The sequence below is a fragment of the Labeo rohita genome, chromosome 23 (genome assembly GCF_022985175.1).
Source record: "Labeo rohita strain BAU-BD-2019 chromosome 23, IGBB_LRoh.1.0, whole genome shotgun sequence".
Taxonomy (NCBI): Eukaryota; Metazoa; Chordata; class Actinopteri; order Cypriniformes; family Cyprinidae; genus Labeo; species Labeo rohita.
This window is the reverse complement of record NC_066891.1, coordinates 7,132,942-7,152,454: the sequence shown is the minus strand read 5'-3', so window position 1 is coordinate 7,152,454 and position 19,513 is coordinate 7,132,942. Positions and strand designations below refer to the sequence as shown.

At 31.2% G+C, this 19,513-nt stretch overlaps 1 protein-coding gene across 2 annotated transcripts in view; it reads right to left on the bottom strand.

Annotated features, from left to right (window-relative positions):
• The window catches only part of acap3a (ArfGAP with coiled-coil, ankyrin repeat and PH domains 3a), a 95,318-nt gene that overhangs the window by 1,049 nt on the left and 74,756 nt on the right, over nt 1-19,513 (bottom strand). Inside the window, exons 12-24 of one of the 2 annotated variants that reach the window (XM_051096591.1) lie at nt 18,432-18,483; nt 17,844-17,944; nt 17,661-17,772; nt 15,493-15,701; nt 12,054-12,123; nt 11,846-11,940; nt 11,540-11,757; nt 11,264-11,365; nt 9,013-9,114; nt 8,699-8,919; nt 8,451-8,560; nt 6,685-6,795; nt 6,137-6,198 (exon numbers count right to left, since the gene is read on the bottom strand). In XM_051096591.1, coding sequence (XP_050952548.1) covers nt 6,137-6,198; nt 6,685-6,795; nt 8,451-8,560; nt 8,699-8,919; nt 9,013-9,114; nt 11,264-11,365; nt 11,540-11,757; nt 11,846-11,940; nt 12,054-12,123; nt 15,493-15,701; nt 17,661-17,772; nt 17,844-17,944; nt 18,432-18,483 — 1,565 coding nt within the window. The remainder of the gene's footprint in view (nt 1-6,136; nt 6,199-6,684; nt 6,796-8,450; nt 8,561-8,698; nt 8,920-9,012; nt 9,115-11,263; nt 11,366-11,539; nt 11,758-11,845; nt 11,941-12,053; nt 12,124-15,492; nt 15,702-17,660; nt 17,773-17,843; nt 17,945-18,431; nt 18,484-19,513) is intronic. The other variant, XM_051096593.1, reaches the window with a different exon arrangement.

Genomic DNA, 19,513 nt, shown 5'->3' with positions numbered 1-19,513 from the left:
CAGTCTATTACAATAACAGTGTTTTCAGTGGGTTTTAATGCACTTTTTTCAGATTTAGCGTTAGGGACAGAAAATGAGCTTTCTTGTGCCGTATAGGGTCTTTGTACTGTCTTGGCCACCATGGCAACAACTGAAACTTTTGAGGCGACAAAGAGTGGGTTTGAACACTTTCTAAACTGTGTGAATTTCTCATGCTTGATTTACAATGAGGAGACTGTCCCTGTCTTCCCAGGATGGGTACTCATGCGTACTGACTAGTGTCTGCACAACAGCCATTGAAAGAGAGATTCTAAATAAAAGCTGAGTTCTGTTACATTCCTGTTTAAATAGACGTTCTATTGAATTTTATTAACTTACAATGAAAGTCTATAGGATTATCATAAACTGGTTGCAAGTTATTTTACAATTCAACATATAAGGTACTGTACGTATGGAAGCCTGTTTTCGCCACTGAATAAAAAATAAAAAAGGTAACTGCGAATTTTTAGCTCATAATTCTACTTTATTTCTTGCAGTTTAAATCTCGCAATTCTGACTTTTTTTCTCAGAATTGAGATATAAAGTTATAAAGTTGAGAAATTATAAAGAATTGAGATATAAAGAGTTATAAAGTCAGAATTGTGAGACATAAACTTACAATTCTGTTTTTCTTAGAATTGCGAGTTTATATCTTGCAACTGTGACCTTTTTTTCTCAGAATTGCACGTAATTAATTCAGAATTCTAAGAAAAAAGGTCAAAATTGCGTGATATAAACTCGCAATTGCAAGTTATAAAGTCAGAATTGCGAGATATAAACTTACAATTCTGACTTTTTCTCGGAATTGCAAGTTTATATCTCGCAACCGTGACATTTTTTTTCTCAGAATTACACTTTAATAAGTCAGAATTGTTAGATATAAAGTTGTGATTCTGAGAAAAACGTCTAAATTCTGTGATATTAACTCGCAATTGCGAGATATAAAGTCAGAATTCTAAGATATAGTCGCAATTCTGAGAAAATACGTCAAAATTGTGAGATATAAAGTTTCTATATAAAGCGATTTTGAGAAAAACTGCAAAATTTGTATGATATAAACTTGCAATTTCGAATTATAAAGTCAGAAGTCCAATTCTGAGAAAAAACGTCAAAATTGCTTGATATAAACTCGCAATTGCAAGTTATAATGTCAGAATTGTGAGATGTAAATTCTGACGTTTATATTTCGCAATATTGATGTTTTTTTTCATAATTGCGCGGTAATAAAAAAAGTCTGAATTGCAAGAAAAAATTTCAGAATTGTGAGATACAAATTCGCAGTTATCTTTTTAAAAAAAAAAATGTATTCAGTGATGGAAACAGGCTTTCATAGGTACAACATAAAAACTATTTACTTTTTCATTTGTAATGTAATATTTCTTTAAATGCTGTATTTGAATACACTTTTTACATCTTTAAAAAAAAAAAAAAACTAAAATGGACCATATATTTAATATTTATTAATAATAATATTGTTCAAAATTTTGAAAACAGTAAGATTTTTAAAAGAAATTAATACTTTTATTCAGCAAGGATGCATTAAACTGATCAAAAGTGATGGTTTTCACAAAAATATTATGCAGCACAATTGTTTTCAACATTGATAATAATAAGGAATGTTCTTTGAGCAGAAAATCAGCATATTAGAATGATTTCTATGCTGAAAATTCAGCTTTGCGTCACAGGAATAAATTACATTTTAAAATATATTAAATTAGAAAACAATCATTTTAAATTGTAATAATATTTCACAATATTACTGATTTTCTTTAGCATTTTTATGCAAATAAGACTTTCAAAAACATTGAACTGGTAGTGTATGTTTGTATTGTATATTTAATATCTATTATATAACTTTAACCCTCATTATTCTGGGGTTTCATTCCGTCAGAGGAACAATTTAATTAAACAATTAATTTTAGGATGAATATTAGTGTTTTAAATGTACAGTAAACACATGAACAGAATTTGAGTGTTAAACAAACTTTAAACAAGACCTCAAAAGAAAAACTGAATCTACCCAAATGCTCACAGTAGCAAAATCAGTAAGTTTGTGAGTTAATGCAGATGGTTATATAATAATGCACACTAACTCAGCAAAGCACTACAGAGAAGAAAGAGGCAGGAGAAGTAAAAGCAAGCACAGGCAGTTAGTACTTCAGTCACGTTTCATTTATTGTCATGATTCTTTTCAGTTTAGGAGGAGAGAACAGATAAAAGGGCAGAAACCAAGAGCAAAAAGAAAAGTTGCAGAGGTTCTAATTTACAGAAGAATGATCAGTTATACAATATTCAGACATATTTTACAAATGACACCGACGTGAAAAGAAAAGCAGAAATATGAAAGCGAGCAATAAAAGGGTTATGTGCTACAGCCACCATCTAAAACATCTTGTTATACAGAATTTTTTCCCCCTTTGGCTGCATTGTTCACAAAATTTCTTAAGTTTACTGATTCGATACTCACAAAACAAAATGTTTATGTTAAACAGAAAGTGCTACGATTTCATTGGCCAGCGACAAACCAATGATCTTTCACCCCAAATACGTCAGGGAAAACATACAGTACTCTAGCCTGTTCACAAACCACAGGTAACGCATTTATAAATGAATTTTCTCTCAAGTGCTTTGGGGAACAGGTCCTCATACACTAACATGTCTGCGGTCTTTGGTTGGGATCTGGAGTTAAAGACTCTTAAGAAGTTAAAGAGTCTACATCAACATGAAAACAAAGTCTACTGTATTTATGACTCCCAGGAATAAATACGATGTCATCCAATAGTTAAGACGGGAGTTAGTCTTTTATCCTTACGTTTTGGCGTAGTGTGATGTTAAGACTGTTTCATGAGAATTCATTTACACGCAAAGATTCATGAAAGATAAAAAGCAGCAGGAAACCAAACAGACCAGAGCAACAGCAATCAATGCACTGAAGATAGCAGAAATGAACAAATAAAACGAAACTACCGCATTATAGATTAAAATACACTACCGTTTAGGTTTTGGGTCAGTAAGATTTGCTGTTAAAGATACTGCATTGCATTGAATTGACCAAAAGATCATCTAACATGATTAGCAAGTTACTAGCAGGTTGTTAGCATAATTAGCAAGTTACTAGCATGTTTACAGCCTGATTAGCATGTTGCTAGCATGATTAACATGTTGCTAACATGACTAGGATGTCACTAGCATGTTTCTAATATGAATAGCATGTTATTAGCATGTTGTTAACATGACTAGCAAGTTACTACAATATTACTACAATGATTACCAAGTTACTAGCTTGTTGCTACTATGATTATCAAGTTACTAGCTTGTTGCCATCATGTTTCTAGCATGATTAGTATATTACTAGCAGGATGTTAGCATGATTAACATGTTGCTATCATGTTTCTAGCATGATTAACATGTTACTAGCATGTTGTTAACATGATTAGCAAGTTACTTGCATGCTGCTAGTATGATTAGCAAGTTACTAGCTTGTTGCTATCATGTTTCTAACATAATTAACATATTAGTAGCATGTTGTTAACATGATTAGCATGTTGTTAACATGTTTCTGGCATGATTAGCATATTACTAGCATGTTGTTAACATGATTATGATGTCATTAGCATATTATTAGCATGATTAACATATTACTAACACGTTGTTAACATGAATAACATGTTTCTAGCATGTTGTTAACATGATTAACACATTACTAGCATGTTGCTAGTATGATTAACAAGTTACTAGCTTGTTGCTATCATGTTTCTAGCATGATTAGCATATTACTAGCAGGATGTTAGCATGATTAACATGTTGCTATCATGTTTCTAGCATGATTAACATGTTACTAGCATGTTGTTAACATGATTAGCACGTTACTACCATGTTGCTAGTATGATTAACAAGTTACTAGCTTGTTGCTATCATGTTTCTAGCATGATTAGCATATTACTAGCATGTTAACATGATTAGCATGTTATTAGCATGTTTCTAGCATGATTAGCATATTACTAACATGTTGTTAACATGATTAACATGTTGCTATCATGTTTCTAGCATGATTAGAAAGTTACTAACATGTTAACATGATCAGCAAGTTACTAGCATGTTGCTAGTATGATTAGCAAGTTACTACCTTGTTACTATTATGTTTCTAGCATGATTAACAATTACTAGCATGTTGTTAACATGATTAGCATGTTGTTAGCATGTAACTAGCATGATTAACATATTACTAACATGCTGTTATGCTGTTATACAGCATTATTAGCAAGTTGCTATCATGTTTCTAGCATGATTAGCAAGTTACTAGCTTGTTGCTAGTATGATTAGCAAGTTACTAGCATGATTAGCAAGTTACTAGCATGTTGATAGCAGGTTGGTTAGCAAGTTAATAGCATGTTACTAGCATGATTAACAAGTTACTAGCAGCTGTTAACATGATTAGTAAGTTATTAGCATGTTGCTAGCGTGTTTCTAGCATAATTAGCATGTTGCTAGCATGATGAGCATGTTAATAGCATGTTAACATGATTAGCAAGTTACTAGCATGTTGTTAGCATTATTAACATGTTTAAACCAGCTAAAACCAGTTGATTCAGTAAAAACCAGCTAAGACCAGCCTAGTCTGGTTGTCTAGTCTTAGCTGGTTTAACCTTGGCTAGTCTTTTAGCAGGTCTCCCAGCTTGGCCAGCTAAGACCAGCCTGACCAGATAAAAAGTGGCCAAAACCACTTTAAAACCAGCCTGGGAGACCAGCCAAAGCAGACATTCAGCTTAGGCTGGTTTTAACTGTTTTTTTTTAAGTAGGGAGTTGTTAAGCTTTGCTATAGCAATAAACAGCTTAGATGCACCATGGGTCTGTATAAAAGTTTTCACCCCCTCAATGAAAGTCTATGGGATCTTTAGGTGGTTTTGATAAAACCATAAGCAGTTAGAAAAGATATAGCAACTAACTTTAGACCAGTCTTCAGACCATTTTTCACATCATTACTCTTTTTCCTGTATTTTTGATCAAACAAATGCAGCCTTGATGAGCATAAACAACTTTAAATGACAAAATCTTACTGACCCCAAACTTTTGAATGGTAATTGTTGATTTTAACACCTATTAATTGAATTTGCCTTTGTGTTTTTGGTCTCAGAACTTGAGTTTGGTTGCGAACGGTAAAATTCACAAGTATATTAAGTTACAAAAATACAATCTGTTACCACGATACAAAAAATCATGTTGTATCATTGCACTATTGCTCTGGGCAGTACTCAAAAAAAGCATAAAAGTCCCATTTGAGGCATTTTCTACAAACAAAAGTGAACTAAAACGACAGTTAATAAAAAGTGCATAACAGTGGCATTTCAATTGACAAAAATCACATTTTCAATTAGTAGATTAGTAGACACTTTATACATTAATGACATATAATAAATCACAGTTTTTGATTCCACTCTCCCTCATGCGTTTGCAAGCACAAAACACAGTTTTAAGCGCCGATCCCTGTTTAAACCATGTGTACAAAAATGCCACTAGAAGAACACTGTTGGAATAGATAGACAGCTGCCTAACATACTGTATAATACTGTTTGAAGTGTAAGTGAAGAGTGAAAGTGCAGTTAGACATGTGTATAGAAGCTAACGCTGAAGGTTAGTTCATCAAACGGGTTAGATATACTAGCAAGGGCTCTGTAAGATCAGCGAGTGCAATGGTTACCGCACAGGTAACCCTCATTATATAAACAATGACACAAAAACTGTGTTGAAATGAGTAGCACCACTGTTTGCTAGGCCAGACAATCATGTGACTAATCTGAAATCTGCAGCATTTGAAGTGGTCAAGATCTGGGATTGGTTAACCAGCCCTAACCAGATTGAGAAAGATGGTCTACTAGGTTAATCTTGGCTGAATCTGGGCAAGTCTGACCAGATAGCAACCGTTTAAAACCATCTAAAGCTGGGAATTCCCATCAAGATTGGCCTGGCTTTATAGATAAACACGAACACATGGCAGGTCTTGGTGGGAATGATGGGACAAAGCGCTGGGCTCTCTAGCACTCGGCTATGTTGAGACAGATAAACTCTTGTATGCATTTCTTATATTGTTGCTCTGTGGGACTGCTGCTAGAATATTGACCTGGCTGACCGAACGGACCCTCCGACTCGCGCATCTCCTCGTTCATACGTGCTAGACGTAACCTGTTGAGAAAGAGAAAAAGAAAACAAAAAGAGGTTTGATTAGGAATTAAACTTCGTACTGTTTCTCATATACTCTACCATTCAAAAGTATGGGGTCAGAATGATGGTTTAAAGAAGTCTCTTATGCTATTTTCTAACTGCTTTCTATTTGAATATATTTTAGTATGTTATTTATTCCTGTGATACAAAGATGAATTTATCATTAATCCAGTCGCATGATCCTTCAGAAATCATTCTAATATGCTGATTTGTTGTTGTGCTGCTTAATATATTTGGTGGGAAAGTTACACTTTAGGATTCTTTGATGATTATAAAGTTCAAAATATAAATGTCTAACCAAATATGTGACCCTGGACCACAAAACCAGTCATAAGTAAAATGGGTATATTTGCAGCAATAGCCAACAATACATCGTATGGGTTAAAATGACAGATTCTGTTTTATAACATGTATTATAAACATGTATTGGATCTTTTTTAAACTTACAGAGTAACTATATCAGCGTTAGCGGCTTGAACCGCTATGCTCAGTGGGTCCTGGCCATCCTCATCACCGTCGTTTTGGGTCGCTCCTCGTTTCAGGAACAAACACACTTGACTGGAAACACAAGATGAACACAAGATGAAAAAAATACAGTTGCAATACAACCTTTCGCAACAGTTCAATTCCATGCACAAATGTGGATTTGGCAACCCTGCAGAAATAAGATTTAAACAATCATGGGTCAAGAGAGGAGAGATAACTGACAAATCATGCTGGAGAATTTGCTGCTCAGCAGGTAACTGGCTCATTTCTGATCTTGTAAGATGTGCTCTGTTTATACAGAGAGCGTGTGATTGCAAAATTGAAAGTGATAGTGAATAGCCGCTCATTCAAAAGAAATTTAAATACTCCGTATTTGATATTGATTCCCTGATGCGCGAAATTATATTCAATATTAGAATGATTGCGTGAACATGCGCCAGTCCCGCGTACGGCTTTAATACAAAAATGCACACAATAAATGATGACTGTAGAAAGCAAAAGCCAAATCCGGGACATTTTGGGGCAATTTAGAAATCCTGGCCGGATGCATTTTAAGGTCCAAAAACAGGATATGTCCATGGAAAAGAGGACGTATGGTCACCCTAACTACAGAAAAATCAAGCAAGCTAGTATGCATAAGGCACAACGTGTTGGGGAAAAAACACATTAGCGGACCAGAGGGAATAATACAGAATTTTCTCCAGAAAACTTCTTGCACAAAATAAATTCAAGCACTTTCAAGGACCTGTATTTATGTTTGTTTATTTTCAAAAACTTTCCAGGGCTTTGAAATTGTTATTTCAGATTCACAAACTTTCAAGGATTTCAAGGACCAGTGGGAACCCTGATCTGATGAGCTGGGGGGAGGGGTGAAAACTTTCTGAATTTGAAGATCAAAGTAAACTGTATTTAATTTGTCTTCCAGGAAACATGCAAGTATCTTCGTTTGCTTGTGCGAAAAGATGAATCTCAACATCATACAGTCACTGCTGGAAAGGGTTCAAATATGCAAAATGCTGAAAAACTAAAGAATCTGCAGGACATTGTGGATTTTTCTGAAGAACAGTTCACAGTTTAACTGTTCAGAACTAACAAGGGACTCATGAACAACCATCACAAAACAAAAAAAAGCAGTTGTAGATCATCCTGGTAACCACACACAATATTTTTTTAAGGTAGCTATTTGAATAACTTCAGCTATTTTTTTGTCTTGTGGACTATGTGTAAACAACATTATGTAAAATATCTTACTCAGGACAGTATTAAATAAAAAATAACAAGCATTTTGTATGATCTCTCTTATTTTGTTACAATTATTCACATTTTCACAGATTTTGCAAGGGGTTCCCAAACTTTCTCATGCCACTGTATAATACAAGTATGACAAGTCCTTTTAGGAGGTTTGTATTTTCTGGGTTGGGAGGGTGTAATTACAATATCAAGTGCATTCAAATAACTTTTGTTGGAGCAAGATTAAGTACTATTACTGCATAAAATTCAACTACAATATATTTTTTTTAAATCTATATTTCTCACTGACATGCCCACAACTCTGAAACTCTGGGCTTAAAGAAAATCCAGCTTTTTTCGTTCATAATTATGACTTTGTGATGTCATTCATGTCTGTTCAACTTGTATACAATCTTTTTGGCATTCCAGTGCACCAAAAGACAGCAAAAGGCGTCTGTTTTATTAGAGTTACTCAGAGTTACTAAGCATGCACTCACCCAGTATGACCTAAATATGTGGCATGATGTAGCGGGCCTCTTCCCCTGTGATCTCTTTGGTTGACATCTGCACCATTTTGAAGCAGAAACTCACAGGCTATTAAGGAACCCTAGATGTTGAAAACCAGAGGATTAAGGCTTTACAAACATAAGACGGCATATGGTTATTTTGCATGCCATTAGATGGAAGTTTACCTCTAGGTTACTGTTAATATGTGCATATGCAGTGTTTTTTTGTAATGACTCACTCCAATCACAGCCTGAATAAGGGGGCTTTTGCCCTCGTCCTCTTCATTCACTGAGTTGACGTCAGCTCCATGTGCCAGAGCCTCAGCCATGACGGGTAGATTTCGCGCATGGCAGGCCTTATAGAGTAACGCTCCGGCATCCAGTTCTCTCGTATCTTCTGGATCTGACGCCTCCGGCTCCATTTCAGCCTCATTACTGGAGTCTTCTGACACCTCACACTCTGAACATTAAAAAACACATGTAACACATGATCCATCTGCTTCAAAAGTCTGTATGAAAATTAACACTTGGCTTACACCATCAAGTCACTCACCCTCCTCTGTGACACTGTCCACCACGGACTCAAACACCAAGACGTCAGTGCTGCCGTCAGTACTGCCACCTAACCCACTGTCACTGCTCAGACCTGCAGGACCAACACAAGCCCACCACGGGCGCATTACACTCTAGAGCGTCAGTAACACCCAGCATGCACTGACGGCGAACGTGATGACATTATGTGTCACTGTTATACAACTATGTGAAATGACACAAAAAACAAAGCAAGAGAAAGCAGAAAATACAAAAGAAATGCAAAAAAACAAAGCAAAAACCAAACAAAACCAAGCAAAATGCAAAACACAGAACAACAAAGGTAAATAAAGCAAATGCAAATGCAAAAAAAAAAGGCAAAACAACAAAAGTAAACAATAACAAATCAATGCTAAATGCAAAGCAAAAGATAAAACCAAAACCACAAAACAACAAAGTAAACAAACAACAAAACACAGGGCAAAACACAAAATATCAAAAGAAACAAAAACAAAACATAGCAAAATGCAAAGCAAAAACAAAGCTAAACAAAATAAATAAAACTATAAACAAAAACACACAAATTAAAACAAAACAAAGCAAAACAAAAGTAAACAAAAAACAAAACGCAAGGCAAAACAAAAAAGCCCACAAACACCAAAACACAAATCAACAAAAGTAAATGAAAACAAAGCAAAGCAAAAAAAAACAATCATTGCTAACTGCAAAGCAAAATAAAGCTAAAAAAGACAAAAAAGAAATATAAGAAAAAAAGCCAATTAAAACAAAGCAAAAGACAAACAAACAAACAAAAAAAACCCCCACAAGACTAAACAAAACAATACAAACGAAACCAAAACTCAAAATAACAAAAGAAAACAAAATCAAAGCAAAGAAAAATGCAGAGCAAAACCTATGAAAAACAACCAAAAAAACAAAAACAAAACAAAAGTACACAAAATCAAAGCAAAGCAGAATGTATAGCTAAAAAACAAACAAAAAATATATATATAAAAACAAAGCAAACAAACCAAAAACAAATCATTGCTAAATGCAAAGCAAAACAAAGCTAAAAGAAATAAGCAAATTAAAACAAAGCAAAAAATGCAGGGCAAAACCTATTTAAAAAACAACAAACAAACAAACAAAAAAAAAAAACTACACAAAATCAAAGCAAAGCAAAAAAATAAATAAAACAACAAAAGTACATAAAAACAAAGCAAAGCAAAACAAATCAATGCTAAATGCAAAGCAAAACAAAGCAAAAAAAAAAGTTAACAAAAAACAAATCGCAAGGCAAAACAAAAAAAAAACTCAATCTAAACAAAAACACAAATCAACAAAAGAAAACAAAAACAAAGCAAAGCAAAACACAATCAACAAAGATAAACAAAAATGGCAAATGCAAAGCAAAACAAAGCTAAAGCCAAAAGTAAACAAATAACAAAACACAAGGCAAAAAATCCACAAATCAACAAAAAGTAAATAAAACCAAGGCAAAACAAAACAAAGCAAAAAACGAAGCAAAACAAGAAATGTACATAAAAACAAAGCAGAACAAAAAAGCAAAACACAAATCAACAAAGGTAAACAAAAACAAATCAATGCTAAATGCGAAGCAAAACAAAGCTAAAAGAAAAAACAAACAAAAACAAAGCAAATTAAAACAAAGCAAAAACAAACAACGAAAGTAAACAGAACACAAGGCAAAACAAAAAACTAAACTAAACCAAAACACAAATAAACAAAATAAATAAAAACACAGCAAAGAACAACAAAAATTAAACAAAGACAAAGCAAAGCAAAGCAAAACAAAAACAAATCAATGCTAAATGCAAGCCAAACAAGCAAAAAAAAAACATGAAATATAAACAAAAACAAAGCAAATGAAATCAAAACAAAAAACTAAACAACAAAAGTCAACAAAATATAAAATGCAAGGCAAAACAAAAAATCCAAACTAAATCAAACAAAAATAAAGCAAACAAGAAATCAAAACACAAATCAACAAAAGTAAATAAAAACAAAGCAAAGCAAAATGCATATCAAAACAAAGCAAAAAACAAAACAAAACCTCAAAAGAATATAAAAAAGCAAAGCAAAACAAACAAGAGCATACAAAAACAGCTGTTAAAAACAAAAGGCAAAACAAAACAAAAAGCAAACCACAAAACAACAAAAGCATACAACACAAAACAAAGCAAGTACGAACCAAGCGATTAAACAAAGTGTGCGGAAGCATCTTTTTTTTTTGGTCAGAATATAATACTTACTGCGAGGCCCTGAACCAGTGTCAAAATATGAAAAAAGGGTGTCCAGCTCATCTGGGCAAAAAAGGGATTCCCGTCTGAACTTTCTCTCCAGAGCAGCAGTTGCTGAAAGTTGGGGATTAAAAAGGGAAAATGTCACTTTTTTAACACTTTTACCATTTAACACATCTATGACAGCAGTTCACACAATACAATTGTGTTATCAGCCCAAAAAAACATGGTACAACCATGGTACTTTCTTGCACAGTTAATAAAAAAATACACATTTTTAATGACTACCTGAGGAAAGGGTTGCAGGAGATGCACTGCCTGGCTCCTGTCTGTACTTGCGGTGTGTTTTGGGGACGGTGGTGGCGCTGTTGTGTCTCCTGCATTTCCTGGGGTTCCATCGCCGCTCTGATTTTCTCCCGCCGTTGACCACAACTTCACCCGTCATCATCTTCTTCAGGAACTTCTTCTCCACATACTTTGCTTTGATCCAGGCCTCCTTTTCTTGCCTTAAAAAACAAGGCGGCAATTAAACACTCAGCATTCAACTCCATAGAAAAAGAGCCACTTGTGTTTGTGTCCCTCATCATCACTCACCTGGAGCTGCTGGGTCCCGGTTTCTTCAGGCCCTGCTCTTCACAGCTGCCTTCATAGATGTGGTTAATGATACTGTTTCCTAGTTCACACATCAGCTGCATTACAACAGAACAGACAGCAGTTATTGTCCGAGCGTGTTTGCTCATGTCACACAGAAAGGTCATCTAAGAGAGATTAGGATGAAAACAATCTAGATATTTGAGCAGACCTTTAGTAACTCCGGTTCCCATGAGTCCAGGGTGAGAGAACGGACCTTTGAACAATGCACTCCCAAACTCCTGTGAAAAGATGGGAAAACATTGGTCAAAACATGTTTTTTGTTGGACTCCAGTCAAATTGTCCTTTAAAAATGTTTCACTATTAGTTCATTTCTCTTTTTTCTATCTGCCATCCCGAATGCTTGTCACAGAGCATTTTGGGATAGCTTTCTCCATAAATAATATATGCAATGTTGACATAACACAAAATTATTGCACACACAACCTAAAAAAAAGGATAAAAATACATCTGCAACCATTTCGATTGTAAAAAAAACTTTAATTTCACAAAAAAAGAATCATTACAGTCTTCATCACTGTTATTTTGCCAACTTTATTACGCAAAATTGTTTAAAACTAATAAAATTAGTTAAATAGTTATATATCATAAAACAGGTGAACAACCACAACAATACTAATGTTATGAAATAAATAACAGTGATGATAAAAATTGGTTATTGTTATTTTTAATTACCAAAAAAAAAAAAAATTCCATCAGTAATGATGATGAGGATGATAATTATACTTTTACACTGATGATTTTCTATTTTAATAATGTTGCATAAATAACAGTGATAATAACAATGGTTATTGTTATTATTAATTACTATTATAATTATTAAAAAAAATTTAATAAAATTGCTATTGTATAAAAGTATATTTTTAATAAATAAAATTGCATAAATAATTATGCTTTCATTTCCATTGATGCATTTAGCAGGAAATTTTCCAAAAATAAAATGACAAAAATAATGATAATGATGGATGTTTTTATAATTCTTATTCAATATTTCAGCATAAAATTGCATAAATAACAGTGATGATAATTATAATGGTTATTGTTATAAAAATAATAATAATAATAATAATAATAATAATAATTATTATTATTATTAATATTTAACTTTTTTTCCTAAAAAAATTGCATAAGTAATGATGCTTACATTCACAATGATGCATTTAGCAGGCAATTTTGCAAAAACAAAATTGCACAATTAATGATAATGATGATGATAAATTCTGCATGAATAAAACTGCATACATAATGATAATAATACCAGTGGTTATTCTTATTATTAATTGTAAATATTAATGATAATTATTATAATTATTTAACATTTCCTAAATAAAATCACATAAATAATGATAATGATGGATGTTATTTTCATAAACCTTATTAAATAATGATGGTTCTTATTTTTCTTGTAATCTAATAATTTTCATTTTAAATAAAATTGCACTAATAACAGTGATAATAACAATGGTTATTACATACCTACACAAAATAGCATAAATAATGCTTAGATTTAATTTGACGGATTTAGCAGACAGTTTTGCAAAAATAAAACTGCATAAACATTAAAAATGATGTTGTTTTTATTAAATAATTTTGCAAAAATAAAATTCTATTAAAAATCAGTATCAGTCAATGTCTGATTGTAATTTTGAGAAAAGTTTCTGATCTGAGCTGCTGAAGTTCTCTAAGGGCGTCAAACTCCCACCATTCACTAACTCCTAACAATTCAAGCGAGATGTTTCCCACTCGAGCTGAGGATTGTAGCACTGGGGCGACTGACATCACTAGACAACACGCTTCCCTGAGAAACACAGCGGCGACCCACACTGTCATGTAAATGTGCATTCTGCCCACTAGATCAGCACGTTTCCAGGCAACCTTGTTGGAGCGGGTGAAGACTGTGTTGGTGAGCCACACTGTCTGGAGCAACACACTCATGTGAGCTCAGAGTGAGAGGTGTGGCGTCACGAAGAGCATGAATATTCATGAGGTAGTCAAGACACGGCTGACTGCATAAACAGCCAGCATATCTCATGTTTTGACACAGAATGTCATATTCAATATGTCAAAAGGTTAACAAATCTTGTGAACTCCTTAAAGAGGTCATATTATGGAAAACATGATTTTGCTTGCTCTTTTAAAATGAAGCAAAGGTCAAGAAAGGTTGGAAAAAGGTCACGCTTGTAAAAAAAATACTGTCACATTTTAATTATAATAAACTATTACCTATACTTTTCATTATTGGATGAAATATTAAGTATACACAACAGCAGAATTTATGCTAAATTGTTTTGCAGTGGGAACGGATGAATACTACTACTACTACTAATGAACCATTTACATTGCAAAACAATTGTGCATAAATTGCTATTACTATTGTTAATATTACTAATATTATTCAACAATTTAAAAAGAATTATAACATATTGAAATATTATTATTATTATATTATTTTAGCATTTTCATTATAAAACTATTTTGCATAAATTGCTCATAATTCATTGTATTGTTATTTATATTATTATTCAACCATTTAATAATAATAATAAATTATTACATTATTATTGCTATTATTACACCATATATTTAAATATTATTATAATTAAACTATTCTTCTTTTACCATTTCCATGTCACAACAATTTTGCACAATTTGCTAATAATGATAATAATAATAATAATAAATTGTATTATTACTGTTATTAGATTATTATACTTTTACCATTCCCATTGTAATTTTTTTTGCATAAATTAGTAATAATAATTATTATTGTTACTATTACTATTATTTAGCCATTTCCAGCCATTGCAAAACTATATTTTATAATAATAATAATAATAACAACAACATATTAAATATTATTATTATTGTTATTAGATTATTATAATTCTACAATTGTAAAACAATTTTGCATAAATAATAATAATTTAAAAATAACAAAAAGTAATAATAATTATTACTACTACTATTCAGCCATTTTAATCCATTGCAAAACTATACTTTTTAAATTAGTAATAATACTATTATTAATAATAATAATAATAATAATAATAATAATATATTAAATAGTATTATATTGTTATTAGATTGCTATAATTCTACCATTCCAATGGTAAATCAATTCTGCATAAATTAGTAATAATAATTATTACTATTACTATTTTTATTCATCAATTTTCATCCATTGTAAAACTATATTTTATAAATTGGTAATAATAAAAGCAACAACAACAACAACAAAAATAATAATAATAATTATTATTATTACTATTATTATTATGTTAAGGCCTTAATATTTGTCAGTGTGTGTCTGGAGGAAAGTAACTGCAGTGTTTGACCTTCTCTCTTGTTCTGACAACCCTACGGTCGCTGGCTTGCCTCTGACTAATGGGAGAATCAAATCTGACCTAATCCAATTAAGAAACCCGACTGAGCCAAGGGGGAAGTGACACAACATGTTTATGGTGGCTGGTCACGGGACAAACTAAACTCAGGCATCACAGACCTTTTGTTTTGGTATAACGGATTATCACTTGCCAACATTATGGTTATGGTTCATTATGGTTATGGTTATGATCACTTGAAAACCTTACCTGTGAATGCCGGAGCACTCGATGCAGAGCAGGACGCCCAGATTGATGCTGGCCCAGCGTGGGTCGGCCTGTCCACAGTCACAGCACTGCTGGTTTCCCGGCAGACACAAGATACGCTGCAAAATGCTTTCGCCCCTCCCACTGCGCTCTCTGGGCTCATTTGCTGAGTCTATACTGCTGATGGAGGGTGAAGCGGTCCGGTCCAAACGCTGCACACAGACACACAACAGAGCAAAAATGAGAACAGACTTGGGGTTTCTTTCAACCAGTTGGTTCAAAATGGTGATTTACTCATTTATTTGTGTTTATCAAATAAGCTTTATATAAAAAAGCATGCATGTATGTATGTATGTATGTATGTATGTAGTTATTTATTTATTATCAGAAGTTTCAAACCACAAAACTTAGAATGAACTGTTATCTATATTTTTTATTATTGGATAAAATATTAGGTATATACGTATAAATGTACTACTACAACTAATAATAACATTAATAATAATAAATGCACTTATAATAATAATAATAATAACAACAACAACAATAATAAATGCACTTATAATAATAATAACAATAAATGCATTGATAATAATAATAATAATACACAACTGTTACAAAACTTAGAATGAACTGTTATATATATTTATATACTTTTAATTATTGGATGAAATATTAAGTATATACAAAATGTAATAATAATAATAATAATAATAAATGCATTTATAATAATAATAAAAATAACAACAATAATAAATGCATCTATAATAAAATAATAATAATAACAACAACTATTATTATTATACAAAATATTAGTAGTAGTAGTAGCAATAGTAGTGCTATTACTATTATTATTATTATTATTATTATTATTATTATTATTATTATTATGATTGTTTATTGTCAGTTTTTTTGCATAAAATGGCATAATATAAAAAATATTGTTATTATTATTACCTTTTTATTATTAACTGTAACAACAACATTATTGTTAAAAGTTTATAAAATTGTTTCAAATATTATAGTAATAACAACAACAGTAACAATAATAAATGCATTTATAATAATAATAATAATAATAATAACAATAATAACTACAAAACTGTTACAATGAACTGCTATCTACACTCTTCATTATTGGTTGAAATAGGTATATATGAAATGTAATAATAATAATATTAATAATAATAACAATAAATGCATTTATAATAATAATAATAATGACAATAATAATAAAAAATGCATCTATAATAATAATAATAAAATGCATTTATAATAATAATAATAACTATTATTATTATACAAAATAGTAGTAGTAGTAGTAGTAGTATTACTATTATTATTATTATTATTATTATTATTGTTTATTGTCTGTCTTTTTTTGCATAAAATGGCATAACATAAAAAATACTGTTATTATTATTAACTTTTTATTATTAACTGTAACAACAACAATATTATTGTTAGAAGTTTATAAAATTGTTCCAAATATTATAATAACAACAACAACAACAACAATAATAAATGCATCTATAATAATAATAATAATAATAATAATAATAATGATAAAATGCATTTATAATAATAATATTAATAACTATTATAATTATACAAAATATTATTACTAATATTGTTACTATTATTATCATTTCTATTTATTGTCTTTTGTCTATTTTGCATAAAATGGCATAATAATAAAAAAGATAAAGTTGCTTCTTCTTACTATTAATGGTAACAACAACAACAATATTATTGTTAGTGTTTTAAAACTGTTTATTGTTTAAAAACTTGTTTAAAATGTTATATTTTATTGCAGTCTAATAATTACTTATTTTAAAGGAATTAGTTCGAAACACTCAATGGTTTATTTGTAAATTATTCTGTAACATTTCATTAATAAAATGTAAATTAATAAAACAATATATTTAATGAACTGTATTTAACTTGCATTTTGAATCTACTGGACAACAGTGAAAAATACACTCTTACAAGCCAGTTCTACTGAAAATCATCATGAGTTACGTCATTTTTGAAGCGTTGACACATACTTATTTGCGTATAGAGTGACTTCATTACTGTTTTCTTTGGGTTTTCTCTCTCTCTTTTGTTTTAACTAATCATACCTATGCTCATCTTTCGTTACAGTGATTTTGTATGTTGACTGTACAAACCTCAATATAATAATTATCTGGACTCTCTCTGTACGCTGAGGCGATGCTGGCTTGAACCGCCTGGATCCAGGCCTGCCGAAGTTTCTCTGACTCAGCCTGCAGCATACAGCTCCTACAACACACATCCAAACTAGTTAAACAGCTCTAGTCTTCATTATAACGTAAAGTTTGATCTTCACTCACTTGGTGGGCGACACGACTTCAAAACAGAACCTCCTCTCGATGTCCTCACAAGGTTTGACAGAACAGAGTCTCAGGTCCTCCACAACAACCGTCAGCGAATCCTGTGAAGGACCAAGACGCTTCAGTAAACCTGTTTTGCTGACTTGAAGAAAAGCAACTCGAAATAAACCCATTTCACTCTCAAATGCATTAAGCAGCACTGCATCACAGCAATTTAAGCAGACTCCCTGAGCAAGCACTTTGACCAAAATAAATGGACGTCGTTCTCTAAACAGATGAAGAGCAGGCAGTTCTGTGTGCATGCATTGATTTGTCAGGGAATGAGTTTGTTATCTTCACAAAGACTGAGTGCTGTGGAGATATGCCGCCTGGCTAAACTACAACTACTGTATCTAATAGCTCAGAGTGACCTGTGATGTGAAGATTCACCATCATTGATTGTGAACTGAAGAAATCTGCTGATACATGTCGGTGACTCTCTAGGTACTGTATAATGAAGCTGCTTGTTAAAATCAAAGACTGATTACTTAAGCTGTCTAAACTGCTCTGACTTATGTGTCCACTCACTAAATGCTGACCTGAACTCACCTTTAGTTTTTTCTGATAAACCAGCTGACTGTTTTGGATGGAGAACCACCGCCTGAAAAAAAAGGCAATACAGAGATATAAGAGACAGACAATTAGTTATTACTGATTTTTATCAATTTAATAACTAATCATAGGCATGCTAGGTTTCAAAAATGCTAAATAATACATAAATGTACTATATAATGACATATTGGATTATTGGCTGATATTAGAGATTTTTAATGAACATTGATATTGGATTAACTCAAAGTTAATCTTTAAAAAATAACTTGAAATAATTCCATAACACAATTGTTTAATGAATAATATATGAAATAAATAATATTATTAGTAACAATAATAAATAATAATGTAATAACACTGTCATTAGAGATTTTTTTTTATTTTTTAGATTTTTTAGAAATAAATATTGGATATTTAACACTTAATAGTCACTTTTATTATTTTTTTACTGTCATCTAACTCGAAGTCAATCTTTAAAAATAATCTAAAATAACTCCATAAAAACATTTTTAATAACTAATAATATAAATAAATAATATTAATAATAACAATAATAAAAACAATAATTTAATAACACTGTTATTAGAGTTTTTTTTATGTAAATCGACATGGGACATTTAATACTTAATAATCATTTCTCCAGTTTTTCATTTTATTATTAATCTTTAAAAAAATATATTTAAGATATTTCCATAACACACTTGTTTAATACATAATAATTGAAATAAATAATATCAATAATAACAATAATAAAAAATTATTTAATAACAAAAAAAAAAAAAAAAAATAATGGATATTGATATTGGATATTCAATAATTCATGCTCACCACCTCAGTTTTTACTTTTATATTACTTTTAAATTATATTCTTTAAAAATATCATTTAAAATAATTCAATAACAATAATTCAATAATTTAAATTATAACAACAACAATTAATTATTTAATAACACTGTTGATTAATTAAGTCTCAAAATTATGATTTTTTTTACTACCGTACTTTAATGTTGCAATGCCTAAATTCACTTGTAGAATTTAAAATGACTAATTTTAGTTTTTAATATTTTAATTTAAATTTA